General features: G+C 43.8%; 2 protein-coding genes and 1 long non-coding RNA gene across 5 annotated transcripts in view; 1 reads left to right on the top strand and 2 right to left on the bottom strand.

Annotated features, from left to right (window-relative positions):
* The window catches only part of si:dkey-174m14.3 (uncharacterized protein LOC563117 homolog), a 29,195-nt gene extending 22,408 nt beyond the window's left edge, over positions 1-6,787 (top strand). For all 3 annotated transcript variants that reach the window (XM_064924951.1, XM_064924950.1, XM_064924949.1), the window contains exons 4-6: positions 1,600-1,707; positions 1,980-2,060; positions 4,165-6,787. In XM_064924951.1, the coding sequence (XP_064781023.1) occupies positions 1,600-1,707; positions 1,980-2,060; positions 4,165-5,664 (1,689 nt within the window). In that variant the 3' untranslated portion in view covers positions 5,665-6,787. The remainder of the gene's footprint in view (positions 1-1,599; positions 1,708-1,979; positions 2,061-4,164) is intronic.
* A 752-nt stretch (positions 6,788-7,539) lies between these two features.
* Positions 7,540-9,322, bottom strand: LOC135505543 (uncharacterized). Its single transcript, XR_010450282.1, has 3 exons — positions 9,106-9,322; positions 8,412-8,747; positions 7,540-8,271 (listed from the first exon to the last, which is right to left on the bottom strand). It is a non-coding gene; the product is annotated as an uncharacterized LOC135505543 (long non-coding RNA).
* Positions 9,323-11,782: 2,460 nt separating this feature from the next.
* crip2l (cysteine-rich protein 2-like) lies at positions 11,783-21,027 on the bottom strand. Its single transcript, XM_064924610.1, has 8 exons — positions 20,846-21,027; positions 14,892-14,986; positions 14,284-14,341; positions 13,970-14,098; positions 13,742-13,810; positions 13,269-13,363; positions 12,788-12,845; positions 11,783-12,658 (listed from the first exon to the last, which is right to left on the bottom strand). The coding sequence occupies exons 1-8, from the start codon at positions 20,886-20,888 to the stop codon at positions 12,576-12,578; spliced, it is 630 nt and encodes a 209-aa protein (XP_064780682.1). The 5' UTR covers positions 20,889-21,027; the 3' UTR covers positions 11,783-12,575.
* Positions 21,028-22,646: the final 1,619 nt, after the last annotated feature.

Raw genomic sequence — 22,646 nt, 5'->3', positions numbered from 1 at the left:
GCACACAATGCCAAGTTTAGGCAAGGGCCATCTTGGTGGACTTTCACCTAATTTACTCACCTAGAGTTATAAATCTTCATGGTGAAGCAGGCAGACCTGTAATTTCTGATATTTGACTTGACTGGAGAGAGAGAGAAGAATTAAACGTTAGCGAAAATGTAATCGATGTCATCCCCAAAAGTAATTATTTATCATGAGAGGGCCATAAAAAATAACTCATAATTTTATTTATTTTACCTTTATTTAGCTAGGCAAGTCAGTTAAGAACAAATTCCTATTTTCAATGACGGCCTAGGAACAGTGGGTTAACTGCCTGTTCAGGGGCAGAACGACAGATTTGTACCTTGTCAGCTCGGGGGTTTGAACTTGCAACCTTGCGGTTACTAGTCCAACGCTCTAACCACTAGAAAGAAGATTCAAAGAAAGATTCAAATCTCATATGATGTATTTCCTATTCAACAAAACTAGATGAATAAGGCTTGAAACGATTTTATATATTTTTTCTAAATATTGTATAATCAATTTATAAAATAACTAACTACAAGATTTCACCTTCCTTACAAGTGTAAAATACATATTTGTATATTTAGTGCTAGAAATGTGCATATTTTCTGAAGGTCTCTCTTGTTCAAAATGTCTGCCCCAGTTGCTGTGAACGTCTCACAGAGTTCTAGCTTGGCTTCCTGAACTCGTTAGGAACTCGCCTTTCATCTCCTATTAATCATAAAGTGTTTTGTGTTTAAAATCTATGTATTATTTTGGATTACTTGCTATAAATCTATCTTTGAAACCACTCTCTCCTGTTGCGTTAAGATGTAAGGATTCCAGGCATATGCGCTGTTAGTGTCTGTGACGTAGGGTTCAGCCAGGAGTTGATGGACAGTTGGAAGAGCGAATTAAATGGTAGGAGGGACATCCCAGTTTCGAGTGGTTTTAGATTTCACATCCTGCTTCACACTGGCAGAAGAGACATCCTCCAGTGTCCATGAGAATCATGGCTACCACTCAAGCAATCCATTTCCATCTATGGTGTTCACATATCGACTTATAAGCAAAAAATATTGGTCGAACCAGTACCAGACCCACACTGGTCCCAAAAACAGGGGAATTTACATCTAATAGCAAAAAAGGCTAATTATTATTTTTAAGTTTAAGATTATAAAGTAATGCTGAATTACGTACATGCATCATTACAGACTTTGGTTGATATGAAACTGATAAAAAGTTCAGTTGAACAATGAGAATAGTTAGACTTCTGCTACTTTGTCATGTTGTCTGGAACAGAGAGTGAAATTAAGCCGTTTCAGCTAGTTCAAGGTAAGATAGTCATGAGTTGAGGCCTCTGAGAATGCTGTGTCCTGTGTGATCTGAGGCACAGAGAATGATGGAACACTCTTGCATACTTTTAGTCCATTTTAAGTGATGTGTGTTTAATTAAGCATGATTACACATGATATGATTATAAGCAAACATATGTAGGGTATGGCAGGGTATGGTAGGGTATGGCATCTGGCTGGGTTCTACTGCACTGCCACTGAAATCAAAGAAAAAACAATGTATTTGCAACGTGAGTCTGACATGAGCCTTTGCTCTCCTCAGTCTCAGCACCATGATGACGAGAAGAGAGCCCTGAGCAGAGAGATCATCGTGCTCAACAACCACCTGATGGAGGCCAAGCTGACAATTGAGAAACTGAGGGAGGACAATGTAAGGGAACTCTATGAGGTCAGATCTATAGGTCATCAAAAGTACAGTCACATCCCTCAAAGTGTATTGTAACAACCTTAGTATACAACACCTAGCATCTTCGCCAAGAGGTTTGGAGCTTGTTATATAAGGTGTTGGACCGAACAACACCTGAGTTCAAGTCCCGGTTCTGGCTCATCCTTGAATTCAATGCAGTGTGTTTCTTTAGAATGGATGATTTCTTAAGAGCATGTTTTCTTCTAACACATTCCAACACTGTGTCTGTCCTGTAGGATCTGTACAGGAAGGACTGTAACCTGGCTGCCCAGCTGCTCCAGTGCAACAAGTCGCACTACAGGACCCAGCTTTCTGAGGTGAGTCCTCCCCCAACCACAGACATATAATTACTTGAACAGCCACATTGAATGTACACAAGAGTCCAGGGAAATTGCAGTGGTTTAGTTATTCTTCTTTGCCTATCAGACCTGGGCTCAAATAGTACTTTGTTTTCTTTCAAACTTTAAGCACTTGGTTGAGCTTGGTCAGAGTAACAGATAGGCAAGATTTGACCTTTGGCAATTTTTCTACGAGATCCATTGCACCTGGCAAGGGCAATTTAGCACAGCTAAAGTATTTGAAAGAAAATGTATACTATTTGACCCCAAGTCTGCTGCTGCCTATTATCAACATACTACACTGGCTAAGTTAAATTAAAGCTAATGCTAAGCTGAAGCTATGGTCTTATGACTTCCTCAACCCCAGCCATTGGATGGTGTTAGTGAAGCTACACAGGGAGGGAAATTCACTTGGATTAAAATCCCCAGGAGATAAAACAACCTTCATCCTTTATCTAAGCAGCTGAATCCACCTGACTTGAGGTATGGGCACGATGTGCAGTGCTGCAAATATTTGCACAAGTCTTGATCCATTCACATCGATCAATGCATGAGCCAGGATTACGGATTAAAACCTGGGCCCTCGACCTGAGCTGAAATAGTTCCAAACTTCCAATACATCAACAGTTTGAATCATAAGGTGATTACTCCACTGATGGATTGGTTAGGAGGTAAATGTTTGACAGTGATTAACAATGGAACACTACAGCTACATTATGTGACAGGTAAGTGAGTAATTGATGGAAGGTTGCAGAGCGCTAAGTCACTATATGCATAAGGAGATGGAGATTTGAGTATGCCCAACAGTGCCCATGCTGCTTTTGTTTTCCAGCGGGAGAGGAACAAGCAAGTATTGATGAGTGCGTTAGTGCCAGGGCAGACTGGCAAGGCTTTCAGCTGTATCAGCTCTGGGCCCTCTGCCCGGCCCGCGTGGCAAGAGCAGATTTTAAAGCTGGCACGTTGCCAATACCGTTCTAAAATGCCTCAGCACATTTGGCACCATGCGCCTGAATGGAAATATCAATGCAAACACGATTCATCAGTTACGTAATGGTCATAAACTAATGCTGTGTGTGTGCGTGTGTGTGTGTGTGTGTGTGTGTGTGTGTGTGTATGTGTGTGTGTGTGTGTGTGTGTGTGTGTGTTACTATATGGAGTGAAAGAAACAGATAAACTGATGACACCTTGGGCATTTACTGTCCACTGCTGCAATGGGGTCAAAGGTTATAGTTCTACTTATGTCCTGCAGTCTGTTTGTTTGTGGACTGGAGAGTAATCAAAAGGTTATTGATGGAATGTGGTGCAACACAGAGAAATGATGCATCAGTTTCCAGCCATGATTGAAGTGCGTTAGTCACTTGCTCCACTGCGTAACAAGCATGGCTCCCGAGTGGCACAGCGGTCTAAGACACTGCAACTCAGTGCTTGAGGCGTCACTACAGACACCCTGGTTTGAATCCAGTCTGTACCACAACCGGCTGTGATTGGGAGTCCCATAGGGCGGCGCACAATTGGCCCTGCATCGTCCAGGTTAGGCTGGTGTAGGCTGTTGAAAATTATTATGTTCTTTGAAAAATTGGTCCTGGAAATATGTGCAAACAATATCTAAATAGCTCTTGGTAATTGGGTATTTACATTGGTTAAAGCGAATGTGTGATACAACTGGCAAGAAAGGATGTTTGTACAAATGTTCAGTTTTGTCTTGGCTCCTATTAGCCATGAAGCTATAATTAGCTAGCTTCTCATTGCCAATTAACGATAATTGACTAGATTCCTTTTGATAACATTCTGCAAAAGCTTAATTCTTGTTGCTATGGAGAGGCAGAGGCAACAGCCACATATCAAACTAATGATCTCATGATGTTCCTATGTTTCCATCCATGAAATAACTCCAGGTTACACCTCCTCAGTTATAGTTTTCAGTTTCATGCCTGATCTCCATATGGTGCCATTATCAGTATGTTGTTGCTAATGTTTGAAAACAATGTTTTTATCTTCCATGAACTTCCATGCACTAATTTCACGGTCTGTCTCTGTATCACCATTATCTATACCTCAGTGTCTCTCTCTCTCTCTCTCTCAGTTGCCTGCTGAATTCCAGGAACGCGTGACCATGCACATGGAGGGCACACCTCTTTGCCACACTGCCTATGCCGATTCCGTCCCTGCCTCCGTCATCGCCAAGGTGCTGGAGAAGCCCGACGAGGCCTGCAGCGTCAGCCAAGCCTCTAGCTCGCCTAGCCCCCAACCCCAGGACCAAGGCTTTCTCCTGGACACCCTGGACAGAGGTGAGCGCCTGGGCCTCCGGGCAGCATACAAGTCAGACCTGTACAGCAGCGACACAGCTCTGTACTGCCCGGTCGATCAGAACCGTGAGCGCAGGCCAAGCATGGACCTCCATGGCCAGAGAAAGCTGCTCTACGGGCCCCAGAACTCCACAGATAGTAACCCAGAGGAGGGTCCCTTGTTGGGGCTGAGGTCTGGCTTCTCCCAGGAGTGCTTTGCCAAGTTCCCCACCTCTCTGGGCCCCACCTCAGGCAGCTCCTACTCCAGCTTCAGCGGAGGGGGCTCGGACGACAACAAGGGCAACGGCCCACCAAGCAGCACGGCTTCCTCTCCCCACCACCACTCCCTCTACATGGACTGGAGGAATGGGGGAGACTATGAGAGGAAGAGTGACTCCTCCTGGGAGAGGGACAGTCCCGGCGGGGGCGGCTTCGCCAAGGTCCACGCTGTCTTCCAGCAGGCCGGCGGAGCACACCACCAGAACGGCAGCTCGCCTGTCTACAGCCGCACCATGTCCTCGTGCTTCAGCGAGCCCTACGAACCCCTCCCTCCTTCCTCCTCGCCAAGCGTCGTCTATGGAGACAGCCGCCGGGGCAGCACACTGGCGCCCGAGGAGGAGGAGCTGATTGGCCGCTGGAGGCAGCTGAGTGTGGAGGACCTAAGCGCCCACTCGTACCACTCGCCCGGCCGGGCCTCGCCCTACAGCTTCTCCGAGCAGCACTTCTCCGTTCGGCCCGCCAAGATCCGCCTGGGACCCCTCTACAGCAGCTTCCAGGAAGGGGCAGACTTCTACCACCAGGCAGGGGTAGGACCCATCATGGAAACCCCAGTGTGCTTCTCCACGCCCAGCCCCCAGTGTAGCCCTGTGGGGGGACTCCGTCAGTCCCATCCGTCCCACAGCCAGCAGGCCCACCAGACCCATCTCTACCGGGGAAAGGAGGACAGCCAGGAGTCAGAGCACAGCCTCTACCACTCAGCAAGCTCCAATGACAGGGAGGGCAGTGTCGGTGTAGCAGGGGCCGGGGGAGGAGGTGGAGGGCAGAACAAGGAGTACGAGGACGTCAGCCCAAACAGCTCCACTGAGTCCCTAAACCAGAGGTCCCTGGAGATGGCTGCCGAGCTGCAGCAGCACTACCAGACCGAGATGCAGCATCCATCGCCCCCCCAGGGCAGTCCACCACCGCCCCCTCTTCCACCTTGTCCCCCTCCCCCGCAATACCAAACATTTGGCACGTTAGGACTCTCCAGAAAGGACAGTCTCACCAAAGCCCAGCTGTATGGAACACTTCTGAACTGAGAGAAGAAGGGATTCTCATCCTCTGACTTACTGTTCTTTCTCTTTCTTTATCTCTTTCCCTGGTGGGATGTGAGGTGAGAGGTCTTGGTAAATCCAGCAAAACACATTGATTAGTGTGAGTCTAGCCGTTCATTTGAAGGACATTCATTTTGATAGGACATTTGGACGATACAGTAGGTTAAGCATGAATTCATCAGATTGTTGCCACAGCTGTGAAAAACTGACAAATGTGTGGTTCGCATCACTACAATGAACGTCTGGGTCTGATTGTCTGGGTCAGGTGAATTGACAATTCATTACTGTGCCAAATGAGTGAGGAATATAGGAAAAGACTCTGCTACCTTTGGTACATTTGGTACATAAAATAGTTTTTGGAGGTACCAGAGACCACAGTTGCTCCATGTGGACGAAGGAAGTATTTAAAGTAACTGTTGAAATATATAAATATATTTAATTACAACTACAACAATTGAGTGTTCAAAGACATATTTTGTTTGTAGTTGCATTCAAAAGAAAATATAAAACTGATGATTGTAAAGAAATGACTACAATTCAATCAGATGTGGACACCAACACATTGTAAATATGTCTGGTTAAGAGCATCTGCAAATCAAAAAGAGATAGTTGGAATGTTAAAGAAGACTGTCAAAATTGCACATTAAGATTTGTTTGTCAATCACAGGCTGAATACTGAATACTGTGCTGCATTTCTGCAGAGTAAAATATGTATGACAATGGGGCATGGGTTAAAGTTGCAGCACTAAGAGATGTTTTTACTCAAAAATAGAGATGCCCCGAGCCTAAACCCATTTGAGTGCAGCTCCATTGATTCGTTCAGTTTTTGCTTTGACACCATTTTGAAATATCCAGATCGCTTAAAGAGACCGTTCGAAGTATGTATTATTTTGCTACTGATGGACTTTTTTGAGACGTAAACATTTGTCTTACCCGTTGATGTTATTTTTGCTCTATAACCCTTGGAGACATTTTCCTCTCCCACTCTACCTCAGATGCCCACACCCCAATCAAGCAACCACAAATCTGTTTCTATCACACAATGATGCATGTTTCTATATTTCTGTTGTGTTTCATTTAACCTAATAAAGCACAAACTACACATGTCGATGCTCCAAGGTTTGCTAAAGTGTTTTAGTGTTGGTGTGTGTGTTGGTGTGTGTGTTGGTGTGTGTGCGTGCGTCCGTGCGTGTGTGTGGACAATAATAATTATGCCATTTGCTGAAAAGATTGCAGAAACAATGTTGTGCGCACACATGTAGAGAAACTATCTTTGGATTGTCGACTATTTTGTTAACGTATAGCATAAGCCATACCTCCGCATTGACATTCAAAACGCACTCCCCCTCTCACTCACTCGCTCTGAATCGAAAAGGGAATTACTTGAGAGATTACATCTATCCAGTGGAGGGAGCCACCACAGCATCAACATCGCAACATCATCCAACTGAATCTGAATCTTGTTGTAAACTTAATTGTTCCTGTGCATCCAGTCACAGCAGTAGGCAACGCATTTACAATTCAAACACTTCATGAGACGAAAACTGGATTAGGCAACACAACACAACCAGTCCTCTATTCCTTTTTCCCACCGTCAAATGCGCGATGCAGTATGCATGAGCTTAGCTGCCTTAGCATTTATATACAGCTGGTGAACTAGATATCAATTTGCTTGCTTTTCAAACCACTCCGGGGATATTTCGATAGCACTATAACCAAACATGTAAGCACACATTAAAAGCAAATATGACAGTCCACCTTCCCTTTGCTAATCACTACAAGGAATTAGCTCCCCTCCACGTTGATTGTGTGAATTTGTGATTCAGTAAACACTGGTGAAAAAAAGTACAGTACATATAATCTGGTAGGTTCCTATGGGAACTGGTTTACTTAGTTACACATTCATGGAACACTGCATGTAGAAATTCTCAATGGATCTTCTCTGTTTCACAGGCACATTGCTGACATTATTAACACTCTCGGCATGCATACCTCCAATCCCACTCACACTCCATCCACACAATATTTGCACATCTCTCACAGATGCACACACCCACACCAAGGTTAATTAAAAACATCGGGAACTTTGCCCACTGATCCCAGTTCCAATGAAATCCCAAACAGTCTCAATAAATCATCCCCCAATTCACTTGATTCATAGGGAAAAGTATCTTGGATCGTCTCTAGAAGACTGTCTGGATCCCAGGTCTCTTACTGAGACTTGATCCCCAACATGCTTTCACTCAGGTTCCACAGCCTCTTGACCGAGTGATCATCCATTACCTTGGGCATCAGCTCCTCGCAATTAGCGAAGCACTTCCCAACCACTCCCTCCATGTTGGGCGAACACGCCAGGTAGAGCGGCGTCCATGCGCCCTCCAGTGGGCTCTTGAAGAAGGCCAGCGAGGCCAGGGAGAGGAGAGGTTTTGCCAGGAAGGGGGAGGTAGATGTGCCTCCCCAGCCTGGTCCTCACCATGCCTGGGGAGAGTGTGTTGACCGTGACGCCCTCGTCTTCCAGTGTCGGGTCAGCTCACGGGAAGATTAGCCAGCTTGCTCTGGCTGTAACAGAACACTTTGTTGCAGCTGCTCTCACTGGAGTGGTAGTAGAAGTAGAACATGTTATTATCCCTCGAAGGGGAAATCATCCATAGAAACACAACAGACATTACACAAGGGTTGTATTCATGAGGCACCAAATTGAAGAAAACTGTCTGAAACAGGAAAGGACTAACCTGAACTCTTGTCTCATAAGAAACTTTCGGGTTTTTTTCATTTTCCGTTGCAAACTGGTTTGTGCTAAGGAATACAATATACACTAAATAACTTCAACAAACCACAACAGTTGAGGTCTTCGAAAGTTGATGCTGCCATACTTGTAGAGATTGGAGGAGACCACCACCAAGCGGCTGGGGGAGGAGAGCTGCTTGAGGAAGTCCGGGGCGAGGTGGGTGAGAAGGAAGTCATCCAGGTGGTTGAACACCAGCTGCATCTCGAAACCCGCCTGTCTTGGTGTAGGGAAACTGGTAGATGCCTGTGTTGTAGATGAGCACATCAACTTTTTGTTCTTCCTAATGTGGGGAGCACATCAACTTTTTGTTCTTCCTAATGTGGGGAGACAGAAGGAAAACAGGCATGTAAGAGGCGCATACACAGTGAATGATTAGCATAGGGGTTTTGTTTAATGATGGCTGGATGACTGGTCTCTGTATATATATCTCTCAATCTATATAATTTGTAATAAACTACAATCATTGCAAGTGATTTCCAGTGAATGAATTGTAATTAGGATAACTGAACCCTGTACTGAATTTATTTAAATCTTAATTGACGTTGTTAGCTTTTGTAAACAAATACCAAGCGACTGTGTACACACGTGACTGTTTCAGCACGTTGGACAGCACACCATTGCGCACTTTGAAAGGTTACCTTCATTACTGAACACTGGAGTTTGTGCCGCTTCCCGGCAAAGGTTTTCACTATGCCACTGTTCGTTCCGGTCAAAATGACCGTCTTTCCCCCCATCATATTCCTCACATCATATCTGCCGGGTACTGGAGCAACTGTACCAATTTCTTCCAGGAGAAAACATTCGGGAACAATGAGCAATATTTCACCACCGACAACAGCTGCCACAAGAATCGCAGCTGACATTACAGCGAGGACTTTAGGTTTCACTTACAAAATATATATGCGTGAGCTGAAGAAGAACTACAACACCCACAAGCCTTTGCGGTGTTTTCGCATGGCCATATCCTGGTGACACCTTGCTAAATAAGAAATAGTCGCACCCTGCTGGTAGACAATGGTCTGTATTTGTATTTATTATGGATCCCCATGGCAGCAGCTACTCTTCCTGGGGTCCAGCAAAATTAAAGCAGTTATACAATTTAAAAAACATTACAGTACATTTCACAACAGATTTTACAACACATTAAGTGTGTGCCCTCAAGCCACTAGTGTACTACCACATATCTACAACACAAAATCCACATGTACATGTGTGTATAATACATGTTATCATGTGTGTATGCATGTGTCTATGCCTGTGTGTGTCTCTTCACAGTCCCCACTGTTCCATAAGGTGTATTTTTATCTATCTATTTTTTTTTACAAATATTTTTTTAAATCTAATTGTACTGCTTGCATGAGTTACTTGATGTGGAATAGAGTTCCATGTAGTCAGGGCTCGATGTTGTTATGTGTGCCTCCCATAGTCTGTTCTGGACTTGGGGACTGCGAGGAAACTTCTGGTGTCATGTCTTGTAGGTTATTCATGGGTGTCTCAGTGCATTCAACATGTCAATACTTCTCACAAATACAAGTAGTGATGAAGTCAATCTCTCCTCTACTTTAAGCCACTACTCCCTTCATAGAACTGCGCAAACGGACTCTAACCAGAATAGAAAGAGGAGTGGTAGGCCCCGGTGCCAACTGAGCAAGAGGACAAGTACATTAGAGAGTAACTATTGACATTAAGACTGGTGTTTTGTGGGTACTATTTAATGAAGCTGCCAGTTGAGAATTTGTGAGGCATCTGTTTCTCTAACTAGACACTCTAATGTACTTGTCCTCTTGCTCAGTTGTGCACCGGGGCCTCCCACTCCTCTTTCTATTCTGGTTAGGGCCAGTTTGCGCTGTTCTGTGAAGGGAGTAGTACACAGTGTTTTACGAGATCTTCAGTTTCTTGGCAATTTCTCGCATGGAATAGCCTTCATTTCTCAAAACAAAGAGACTGGCGAGTTACGGAAGAATGTTCTTTGTTTCTGGCCATTTTGAGCCTTTAATCAAACCCACAAATGCTGATGCTCCAGATACTCAACTAGTCTAAAGAAGGCAGGTTTTACTGCTTCTTTAATCAGAACAAGATGTGCTAACATAATTGCAAAAGGGTTTTCTAATGATCAATTATCCTTTTAAAATGATGAACTTGGATTAGTTAACCCAACGTGCCATTGGAACACAGGAGTGATGTTTGCTGATAATGGGCCTCTGTACGCCTATGTAAATATTCCATGAAAAATCTGCCGTTTCCAACTACAATAGTCATTTACAACATTAACAATGTCTACACTGTATTTCTGATCAATTTGATGTTATTTTAATGGACAAAAAAATGTGCTTTTCTTTCAAAAACAAGGACATTTCTAAGTGACCTCAAACTTTTGAATGGTAGTGTACGTTAGCTCAACCATCCCAAGGGGACCCACCATTCATGTAGAGGCTGTGTTCTGTTAGACAGGTGACTCTCAATCCACAGTATAGCAGGAGATGTAAAACCATAACACATGTTTTTCCAGCAGCAGATTATGATCGATAATGTCAAAAGCTGCACGGAATTCTTACAAAACAGCTCCCACATTCTTTTTATTATCAATTTCTCTCAGCCAATCATCAGTCATTTGTGTAAGTTCCATACATGTTGAATGCCCTTCCCTATAAGTCTACTGAAAATCTGTTAATTTGTTTCCTGTGAAATAGCGTTGTCATTTTTTCCCAAAGTTTACTAAGGGTTGGTAACAGGCTGATTGGTCGGTTGTTTGAGCCAGTAAAGAGTGCTTTGCTATTCTTCGGTAGCGGAATGACTTTTGCTTCCCTCCAGGCCTGAGGGCACAAACTTTCCTGGAGGCTTAGATTGAACAGATGGCAACTAGTAAAGGAAATATCGTCCGCTATCATCCTCAGTGAATGTCCACCCACGTTATCAGACCCAAGTGGCTTGTCATTGTTGATAGACAACAATCTTTGCTTCTCCTCTTCCACACTCACTTTACGGAATTCGACATTTCAATGCCTGTCATGCCTAAGTTTGCTAACCTTGCCAATGAAAACAACATTAAAGTAGTTGGCGATATCAGTGGGTTTGGTGATGAGTGAGCCATCTGATTCAATGAATGATGGGGCTGAGTTTGCCTTTTTGCCCTACATTTCATTTAAGGTGCTCCAAAGCTTTTTACTATAATTCTTTATATCAAATATCTTTGCTAATCTTTATAGAAGTTATCTTTGTCCGAGGTGTAGCCTACACTGTAATAACTACCAATATGTAACAGGTTCCTGTAAATTACCCTTTACACTTTTCCCCAAATAAGACGCAAAACAACCGTTCATGTTCTTACAACTTTATTGTAGAAAATATCTGATGACCCACTTTCTTAAGTAACACACCTTTGATGCACAACCAACAGCAATAGGCTAACAATAATGCACATTCCTAGGATGCTCTATCTATTCTGTTTCTACACTATCACCCCGTTCTCCTAGACGCAGGGTGAACTTGGCAAGAACATACTGAATAGGCCTATAGCAGAAAGCTTGGAAATCATCATGCCAGTTGTGTATGCCATGTATTTGTAGGTGCACAGATAAATGACATCATTTTCAGGGAATTAATAAAAGCAGGCCTACCACCCCCTCATCTTTTCCCTCACTAGGTCTGTGCTGTACTGTGTAGAGTCAAACCATAGGGTGGCTTTCATTTAATACACATTGTACTGTACAGCTTACACACACTTCTGCTGATTTGGCATCTTGGAGAGACATGAACAACGAGGAAGGGGACATCGATGAACCTACTGTACATTTCACAGGGGAGATGTTCGCCAAAAAAGATTCATTGCAATACAAAAAGTAGAGGTATAAATGATCTAGAAACACAACTGAACATTCTAAATATCCATTCTTGTGAGTTAAGCCTACAACATGTACTATTTGACACTTGCTTTCTGTACATGCTGAATAACCTAATGGAGAAGCAGAGTAGAAAGTGTAGGGACAGGTTGGAAATACAGATATACTCAGCCTATCTAAGAATGGGGATAGTAACAAGGCATGAGGTGAGAGAGCCAATGCTGAAGAGGTCTGGCTGGAGGAGGAGGTGGTGGGGGATATGGGTAGACTCAAGGCTGGGCCTCAGTCTCTGCCTCTGCCTCAGTGCTGGGTTCATCGTAGATGTAGCTCCCAACACCTCCAGTGTTCACACCTGGAATGGAACAAACATCTGACTATGGTGATATCTATGGAATATCATAATACTTGTAAAGCATAGCAATAGGGTGGTTGGTCTTTCAATTGGTTAAGAGGAAGAAAGTCTTGGATGAGTATAGCATACCTTTGGGCCCAAACAGGGTGGCATAACACGGTTTGTGGCAGTAGGGCTGCCCATCATGCTGAAACAGAATGGAATTAATATCATTTACTGTACCCAGACAGTTCCTGCCACATGCAATATAATTATATAATTACTAGAACTGCACTACGTTACACTCCCACTGTAAATTGTACATTTTATAAGTATATTCTTCGTATATTCTCTGTACATTTTCAACTGTAAATTTGCATACTCTCTTATCATGTGTAACTGTTCTTTGTTTATTGTATTTATATTGTATGTACTGCATGTAGATTATGTGTTGTCTGTCTATCACTAGCAGCACCTTCTCACTCAGTCAAATTCCGAGTACGTGGAAAATGTCATTCAGATTCAGAGAGCACAGACAGGGCATCTCCTTAAATCTTTCTATTTTCTCTCCTTTCTCCACTCCCCACATCTCCCTCTTCCCTACCCCTTCTCCCTGTTTTCTGTCTCTCACCTCTGCGTGGCTTCCAGGGGCCAGGGTCTTGCAGCATCTCTCACAGCGCAGACAGGGTCGATGCCAGTCCTTCCCCAGAGACGTTACCTTCTCAGCTGCACACACAAGCACACACGGAAGCGAGCGCACACACAATATCAGGCATATCACCATGGAAACAACATTCCTCTAGTACTTACAGTTGCCAGCCACCATGTGCATTGTAGACACACACTCACATACACATATACATACACATATACATACACAGATTTATGATACACAGATGCATACACAGATACATGATACATACAGATACACAAATTCTTCAAAGTAACCACCCTTGGTCTTGATGACAGCGTTGCTCACTCTTGGCCTCCTCTCAACCAGCTTCATGAGGAATGCTTTTCCAACAGTCTTGAAGGAGTTCCCACATATGCTGATCACTTGTTGGCTTCTTTTCATAACAGGCTTACTTAACAAAACAGGCTTACCGAAATACACTGTCTTGCTGCATCTTGGACATTTACTGGGCTCTCCAGAAAAAGTGGAGAAGCTTGCGGCTGTGTCAGAAAGAGATGGAGGAGAACAGGACTGTTACACAACCAGTGGTCAAAATACACTGAATACCCTCTCCATATGGGATAACACATGACATTAGCTCTATCCTTCTTTTTTGAGTTTGTCCTCTTTTTCATTTTTTTTTCTGTCATGTTCCTTACCCTTCACTGGGCCTCTGGCGTGAGCTTTCTTCTCCTCGAGTTTGGCCCCTGTTTCCGTGGAAACGCTGGCAGGGGTATCGTTAACGGGAGCCTCATAGACGTAAGAGCCAGCACCTCCTATGTTCACACCTACAGAGAGAGAGAGAGGCTTTATTACATACTGTGCGAGCACATTACCTAAAGCAGTTTCCTTTTATGAGACTCTGGAGAAGTATAAATTAGGCCTATCTTAAGGGCTCACTGTAATTAAACATTTTATTAGCACATAAGCACAAAACAAAATAATGGCTGACGATAAAGTTGATGTATTTCACCTTTTGGTCCAAAGAGGGCAGCATAGCATGGCTTGTGGCAGTAGGGTGTTCCATCATGCTGTGAACAGAAGGAAAGACAGCAAAAGTATCTGGGAACAAACACATTGGACTGTGTTGGGCTTCATTTTGGTATTAAACTCAAGTCAAAAAATACCCCTATAACATATTGATGTCCATTCCAGCATTGAGGGCTGCATGACTGACTTGAGTTTAAAATGGCTGACTTAGCTTTGGAGGAATCTTTGGATCTTTTAAACAAACATGCCACAAATAAGAGAGGAACCCAATGGATTTCAGATTGCACTGTACACTACACGTAAAACCATATCCTTTTGTAGCCTGTATGAACCTCATTAGAAGCCAATCCCATCTGTTCGTAACTGGCCTAGCCTCCTGTACAGTACTGTACAGTGCCCATATTGATGAATAGGCTCTGTCAGAATGCTGATACTCGCCCCATGAGGCCCTAACCCTCTCTAACCCTCCCAGAGATCTATGGTAACAGAGCCAAAAATGTCTGCACAGTTACTCCTCTCTATTGTACACAAAGCCCCCTGTGGTTGTCCCCTGACTGTCTCTGTGTGGGGTAAGCTACCGACTCCTCTTACTTCAGCATGGCCCCCTGGGTTCAGGGTCTTGTTGCAGCGCTCACATTTCAGACAGAACTTGTGCCAGTCTTTCCCCAGGGATGTCACCTTCTCCGCTGGGGGGAGGAGAGACAGAGAGAGGGGGGTGCTACATTACTGTAGAGGAAAGGGACATGTTGTGGTTGCATTCATATACAGTGCCTTGCGAAAGTATTCGGCCCCCTAACACGTTGCGACCTTTTGCAACATTTCAGGCTTCAAACATAAAGATATAAAACTGTATTTTTTTGTGAAGAATCAACAAGTGGGACACAATCATGAAGTGGAATGACATTTATTGGATATTTCAAACTTTTTTAACAAATCAAAAACTGAAAAATTGGGCGTGCAAAATTATTCAGCCCCTTTACTTTCAGTGCAGCAAACTCTCTCTAGAAGTTCAGTGAGGATCTCTGAATGATCCAATGTTGATCTAAATGACTAATGATGATAAATACAATCCACCTGTGTGTAATCAAGTCTCCGTATAAATGCACCTGCACTGTGATAGTCTCAGAGGTCCGTTAAAAGCGCAGAGAGCATCATGAAGAACAAGGAACACACCAGGCAGGTCCGAGATACTGTTGTGAAGAAGTTTAAAGCCGGATTTGGATACAAAAAGATTTCCCAAGCTTTAAACATCCCAAGGAGCACTGTGCAAGTGATAATATTGAAATGGAAGGAGTATCAGACCACTGCAAATCTACCAAGACCTGGCCGTCCCTCTAAACTTTCAGCTCATACAAGGAGAAGACTGATCAGCGATGCAGCCAAGAGGCCCATGATCACTCTGGATGAACTGCAGAGATCTACAGCTGAGGTGGGAGACTCTGTCCATAGGACAACAATCAGTCGTATATTGCACAAATCTGGCCTTTATGGAAGAGTGGCAAGAAGAAAGCCATTTCTTAAAGATATCCATAAAAAGTGTCGTTTAAAGTTTGCCACAAGCCACCTGGGAGACACACCAAACATGTGGAAGAAGGTGCTCTGGTCAGATGAAACCAAAATTGAACTTTTTGGCAACAATGCAAAACGTTATGTTTGGCGTAAAAGCAACACAGCTCATCAACCACAACACACCATCCCCACTGTCAAACATGGTGGTGGCAGCATCATGGTTTGGGCCTGCTTTTCTTCAGCAGGGACAGGGAAGATGGTTAAAATTGATGGGAAGATGGATGGAGCCAAATACAGGACCATTCTGGAAGAAACCCCGATGGAGTCTGCAAAAGACCTGAGACTGGGACGGAGATTTGTCTTCCAACAAGACAATGATCCAAAACATAAAGCAAAATCTACAATGGAATGGTTCAAAAATAAACATATCCAGGTGTTAGAATGGCCAAGTCAAAGTCCAGACCTGAATCCAATCGAGAATCTGTGAAAAGAACTGAAAACTGCTGTTCACAAATGCTCTCCATCCAACCTCACTGAGCTCGAGCTGTTTTGCAAGGAGGAATGGGAAAAAATTTCAGTCTCTCGATGTGCAAAACTGATAGAGACATACCCCAAGCGACTTACAGCTGTAATCGCAGCAAAAGGTGGCGCTACAAAGTATTAACTTAAGGGGGCTGAATAATTTTGCACGCCCAATTTTTCAGTTTTTGATTTGTTAAAAAAGTTAGAAATATCCAATAAATGTCGTTCCACTTCATGATTGTGTCCCACTTGTTGTTGATTCTTCACAAAAAAATACAGTTTTATATCTTTATGTTTGAAGCCTGAAATGTGGCAAAAGGTTGCGAAGTTCAAGGGGGCCGAATACTTTCGCAAGGCACTGTATGTAGATGTCAACTGAGTATGAGATGCTACAGAGTGAGCTAGTTCGGAAGGGAAGGACATTTCTCTGGTGGTTGGATTGGATTGGATTGGTTAGTCATTCATTTCTTTATCAACCTAAACCCCACCCTGTCCATTGCCTTCTGAACGGAAGTCTGGTTATCTCTGTTGTACAGAGGAGTAGATTCTCTTTCATGTTGATGATCATGTTATATTGATTCCACCATTTTCTCCACATCTTCATTGTGCCTCCAGCCCCCCCCCCCCCCACACACACACACACACCAGACATTCCCATAGCATGAGTCACCACTGTAATTCAAAAGCCTGTTTCATATCTCAAATCCCAAAGCCTCTGCCCCACTTCTGTCCGTTCCGCCTGGCCATCATTCTGCCAGACACACACACGCCCACACGCACACATTGGCACGCATGCACAGTCACAATCTGCCTGCAAATTAGACTACAGTAAGAGAGGAGACAATATGTTGCAAGTGCTTCCTGTCCAATGTCTAATGCCTGTCCCTGGCTGCTGTGGGATTGCAAGGAGAGACAGAGAGGACATAGAACAAGCTACTCAATGAGGCTCTCTCTCTCTCTCTCTCTCTCTCTCTCTCTCTCTCTCTCTCTCTCTCTCTCTCTCTCTCTCTCTCTCTCTCTCTCTCTCTCTCTCTCTCTCTCTCTCTCTCTCTCTCTCTCTCTCTCTCTCTCTCTCTCTCTCTCTCTCTCTCTCTCTCTCTCTCTCTCTCTCTCTCTCTCTCTCTTGTTCTCCCTCTCTACATTTGCATGCATGGATGGCATACAAGCATGCACACACACACACACACACACACACACACACACAGACACAGAGAGAGACAGAGAGAGTAAATGAGAAAGAGATAAATACAGTGGGAAAGTGAGAAAGAAAGAGGGAAGGCTGTGGGGGTTGTTCAGTCTAAATAATTAAGGTTGATTAAGGGTATTATGTTTCCCCTTGTGTACAATATGTGACTATGTCTCATCCTGTATCTGTTGATGAGATCAATCCAGTGGCAGTGTGGGAGCAGGACTCTATGGCAGGATCCCGAATGGCATCCTACACAAAGGGTTCCTTGGATGTCCCCATAGGAGAACCCTTTTTGTTTCCAGGTAGAACCCTTTTCGGTTCCAGGTAGAGCCCTTCTGGGTTCTGCAAAAAACTCTGTGAAAAGGGTTCTACCTGAAACCCAAAAGGGTTCTACCTGGAACTAAAAAGGGTTCTCCAAAGGGTTATTCTATGGGGACAGCCGAATAACCCTTTTAGGTTCTAGATAGCACCTTTTTTTCAAGGAGTGTATTCCTTATTTAGTGCACCACATAGGCAACAGGGTACCATTGGAGGCACAGCCTACGACTCTGACAGTCAGGGAGGACGGAGGATTGTTGTCAGCTTTCATGGACAGGAACAGCAAGTAAATGACACATGAAGTCAGTACAGTTTCAGAGATATATGGCTGATGACGATTATGCAATGGCCCAGATTAGAGTGTTGAAATGAGAGAGGAGATCTTGCGGGGGCCGAATCAAAGACTCGGAGTTACGCAACGTACATCAAACATCATCTAAACTCCTGAGGCAAAAGGACTCAGAGAGAATCTGCAGTATTTCATAATGAGAGTGGGAGTAGAGAAGTAAACACTGCAGATTTAGCAGCACTCAATGGTAGCATCAAAGCAGACACTGACTTAAGAGATGAGGAGCCTAAGGGGGCAGCGTGTGATTATGTGAATAAACACAGAGAGTGGCATTGCCCTCTTTATTGGTGACACGCTACCAACGAACGGGTCAGAGGGACATTCCATAAGGGAAAGGATTAAGATAATAGACAGTAAGCAGATTTCAAGTACTATCTGGTATTCAGTCATTCATTTATTACCAGATAGAAAGCCCAAGACATTGCCCATTCTGGGCTAATTAGGTAAGAAGAAATAGATGCTTCAAAATGAAGAAAAAGTGTTGCGAGGAGGTTTCCAGAGGTTTTATTCTAATGCACTGCCGATGACTATCATAGATCCACACTTACTGTTTTTAACTCGTGAAAAAGAGTGTAAAATAGTCTAAGAATAACTATCAAAACAATCTCTTTCTGATGCACTGCCGATGACTATCATAGATCCACACTTACTGTTTTTAACTCGTGAAAAAGAGTGTAAAATAGTCTAAGAAGAACTATCAAAACAATCTCTTTCTTTCATTTTTTTTTTTTTTACTATGGTGCATAGGGGCCTAATTTTTACAGGGGAGTGGGAAATAAATAACAGAGACTAGATTGAATCATGTATGTTTCAACATATAGTAGGCCAGGTCTGGTAGGCCATATGAGAGAACATGTTGAATCGGCTTGTCGTTTACAGTGTCTCGGGACTCACACGCACGCTCTGCCATTGGTTTGGTTGGGCGGCTGGCTAGCGCGAGGCTCCACTCCATTTCCTTCTTTGGAAGCTGTCCATGCCAGTTAGTTCTGAAATCGGAATGCTTACTGTTCTCCAGACCTACACTATATATATATATACACAAAAGTATGTGGGCACCCCTTCAAATTAGTGGATTCGGTTATTTCAGTGGAAGCAGAGGAAACGGAGCAGTGGAAGCAGTGGAAACAGGTTCTTTGGGGTGATGAATCACGCTTCACCATCTGGCAGTCTAAAGGATGAATCTGGGTTTGGCGGATGCCAGGAGAACACTACCTGCCCCAATGCGTAGTGTCAACTGTAAAGCTTGGTGGAGGAGGAATAATGGTCCGGGGCTGTTTTTCATGGTTTGGGCCCCTTAGTTCCAGTGTACGGAAATCTTAATCCTACAGCATACAATGATATTCTAAACAATTCTGTGCTTCCAACTTTGTGGCAACAGTTTGGGGAAGGCCCTTTCCCGTTTTAGCAGGACAATGCCACTGAGCACAAAGCGAGATCCATACAGAAATGTTTTTTCGAGATCAGTGTGGAAGAACTTGATTGGCCTGCACAGAGCCCTGACCTCAACCCCATCGATCACCTTTGGGATGAATTGGAACACCAACGGCGAGCTATGCCTAATCGCCAAACATCAGTGCCCGACCTCACAAATGCTCTAGTGGCTGAATTTAAGCAAGTCCCCGCAGCAATGTTCCAACATCTAGTGGAAAGCCTTCCCAGAATGGGGGCTGTTATAGCAGCAAAGGGGGAACCAACTCCATATTAATGCCCATGATTTTGGAATGAGATTTTCGACAAGCAGGCATCCACATACTTAATCATGTAATGTAGGCCAGAGCAAAGTCAATGCAACAAATTAATTATTTATATGGAAGGTAGGGCCTATCTATCAGCGCAGCAACATGCCTAATTAATTGGTTTAGCTCAATCTGATTATTGTGCCAAGCAGCTAGGCTAGCTATCTCAATTATTTTTAAACCATGAACACATTCCCTGAATAGGCCTACTGTAAATAGGCTATCGGTTAAGGATAAATGTATTACTTTTAAATCCATCTAATAGCCATAAATGGGAAAGGCTGCTTGTGTCATTAATCTGGGGACAGATGCTTTCACTTCAGGCGATATCCCTCCAAAACCCAAATGATCAATTGCAGGTTAGCGGTGTGCGCTGAAAGTAGACTTGGCCCTCACCCGCCTGCAGGGCGTTGTGTTGGATTTATATTACGAAGATTTTCACTGTTCTGATCGATGTATAGACTAGCCAATACTCGTGGGGCGTAGGTTTCCCATATGTCCTGATGAAGGAAGAAATGATCCCACCTCCTTGCATGGTTTAAGCAGATGTCGGCTACACCACACATCACGTCCGAAGTCATGTACAGTCAGGGATCCGGGCCTAATTGGTTGAGCCTATATAGGCACGCTAGGCTGACGCCGCTGACCCATACCTAAAGTAAGTAACCTACTGGTTCATTCTAATAAAATAAATCAAAGGCAGTACAATTTCCAATTAGGTCTTCCCCAATCTGTAGGGTGATATTGTCTAGGTTTTCTGTATAATTATAATGTGACAGTAGGCTTATATTTTAGAAAACAATAGCTGTAACGGTGTCTACAATAGCCTAAGTAATTAGGCCTACATAGCTCACTCGGGGGGCTTTCACACACTACAGACATGGGACGATAGGCTATATGATCATATGAAAAATGCACTTACCAAAATAAACCGTCTTGTCGCATTTAGGACATTTCGATGCCATGTTCCATATATTCTGGACTAATGCCGGGAGACGAGAGAATTTGATATCCTTTTTCTTTTTTTTAATTAGCAATTTGAATCGACGTTTTCCCCACTAGATTGTATTGATGGGCAAGTGGAAATAGCAGGCTGCATCCCCATACGCTATTCTGCTGAATTTACATAGCCCCTCCTCTATGATGACGTATGAGCTGCTGATTCTGGCCTCGTCCCAATACTGTAAATGGCTCCTTTGGCTACTGCACAGCAGACTAGAACCTAATCCATGAGGACAGAGATTTAACATAAACGTTATACATATTTAAACCAAAATATACCCAATAGCAGCAATATAACCGTGGTTGTTTCTTATTTGGGAGCCAACTTGAATTGTGGCATCACAGCAGGCTATTGTGAATCATTTCCATGAGAGTCGATGTCATCACTTCTATATCAGGTGTCCCTGTGTGTCAACTCGATTAATCGCATTGCAACCAAACAGGGACAGTTCCTCTACTCTCACACTTCATCTTTTCAACACTGGACGTCTCTGTTTGTTTCAGCTTCATGTGGTTGTTAGGATACTCTCTTATAGGCCTACCCCTGTCCTACTTCGACAGAATGTTAAGTGACGCTCTACAAGTCCCAAGGATACTGTAGGTTACTGTAGATACTGTAGGCTACTGTGGATTCTTGGCATTCATATCATGTACATTAGGTATTTGCTACAAATGATCTTGAATCCCAAAAGAGGCTAAACGGTCTAGTCCTTTTGTGGTCTCATTAAAAGTTCAGACTGACTCTATGACAGGATTTGTACCTGTCCTTACAGTCATGACAGTTGTTACAGGTGTTACCAGGGTGGACTGGGATGAAAAAGAAATCTGCCCTGGCATTTCAGCCACACCAGCCCACATCACTTCACGCACCGTGCGCACCCCAGCTACTTACACATACAGTCGGTAATGCTACTGACACATAACATAGGCATTTATAGTACAGCATTACTCAACTTTTACTGTACCATCGACTGGTGAAAAAACATAGTCCTTTGCTTTTTTAATCAGCTCTTTTTAACCAGCTCGTGGTGATATACCTCACTGCTATAGATGTGCCTCTGTTGCCTCCCTGTTGTGTAGTCTGTCGCTGCATCTTCTCTGCAGACAATCTGTCTGTCTGTCTGTCTGTCTGTCTGTCTGTCTGTCTGTCTGTCTGTGTTAATTGTTATTACATATAGTGCCAACATATTAAGGAACTGGCAATACATCTGTCTCTCTCTGTTTTCTTCCAACCTCCACTGCACTCACCTCTGAGCTGTCTATTCATGGATGCCAATGGATGTCAGGCTTCCCCCCCAAAAGTGACCAATTCGTTATTTTTTTAAAATTCAATCATTTCTCTTTCGTCTCTCTGTGTTTCATAAAGCAATGAAAATTCTACAGAAAACTTGGGAGGCCAAATAAAACTGGGCGCCAGTTGGGGGAACCCTGGTGTCCTGTATGACACTGACTTCCCCAGGGATTTTACCCACGCACTGCTACTGCTCCTATCAGTAAAAAACAAGAAGAATGGACTCCAGTGGACACGCGATCACCAACACTGGACAATTGAGGAATGGAAAAACATCCCCTGGTCCGACAGGTCCCCCCGGTTCCTGTTGCGTCATGCTGATGGCAGAGTCAGGATTTGGCGTAAGCAGCATGAGTCCATGGACCCAACCTGCCTCGTGTCAACGGGACAGGCTGGTGCGGCGGTGTACCATCATCCAGTCTACAGCAAC

Source organism: Oncorhynchus masou, chromosome 19 (genome assembly GCF_036934945.1).
Source record: "Oncorhynchus masou masou isolate Uvic2021 chromosome 19, UVic_Omas_1.1, whole genome shotgun sequence".
Taxonomy (NCBI): Eukaryota; Metazoa; Chordata; class Actinopteri; order Salmoniformes; family Salmonidae; genus Oncorhynchus; species Oncorhynchus masou.
The sequence above is the reverse complement of the archived record's forward strand: the minus strand, read 5'-3'. Positions and strand labels throughout refer to the sequence as shown.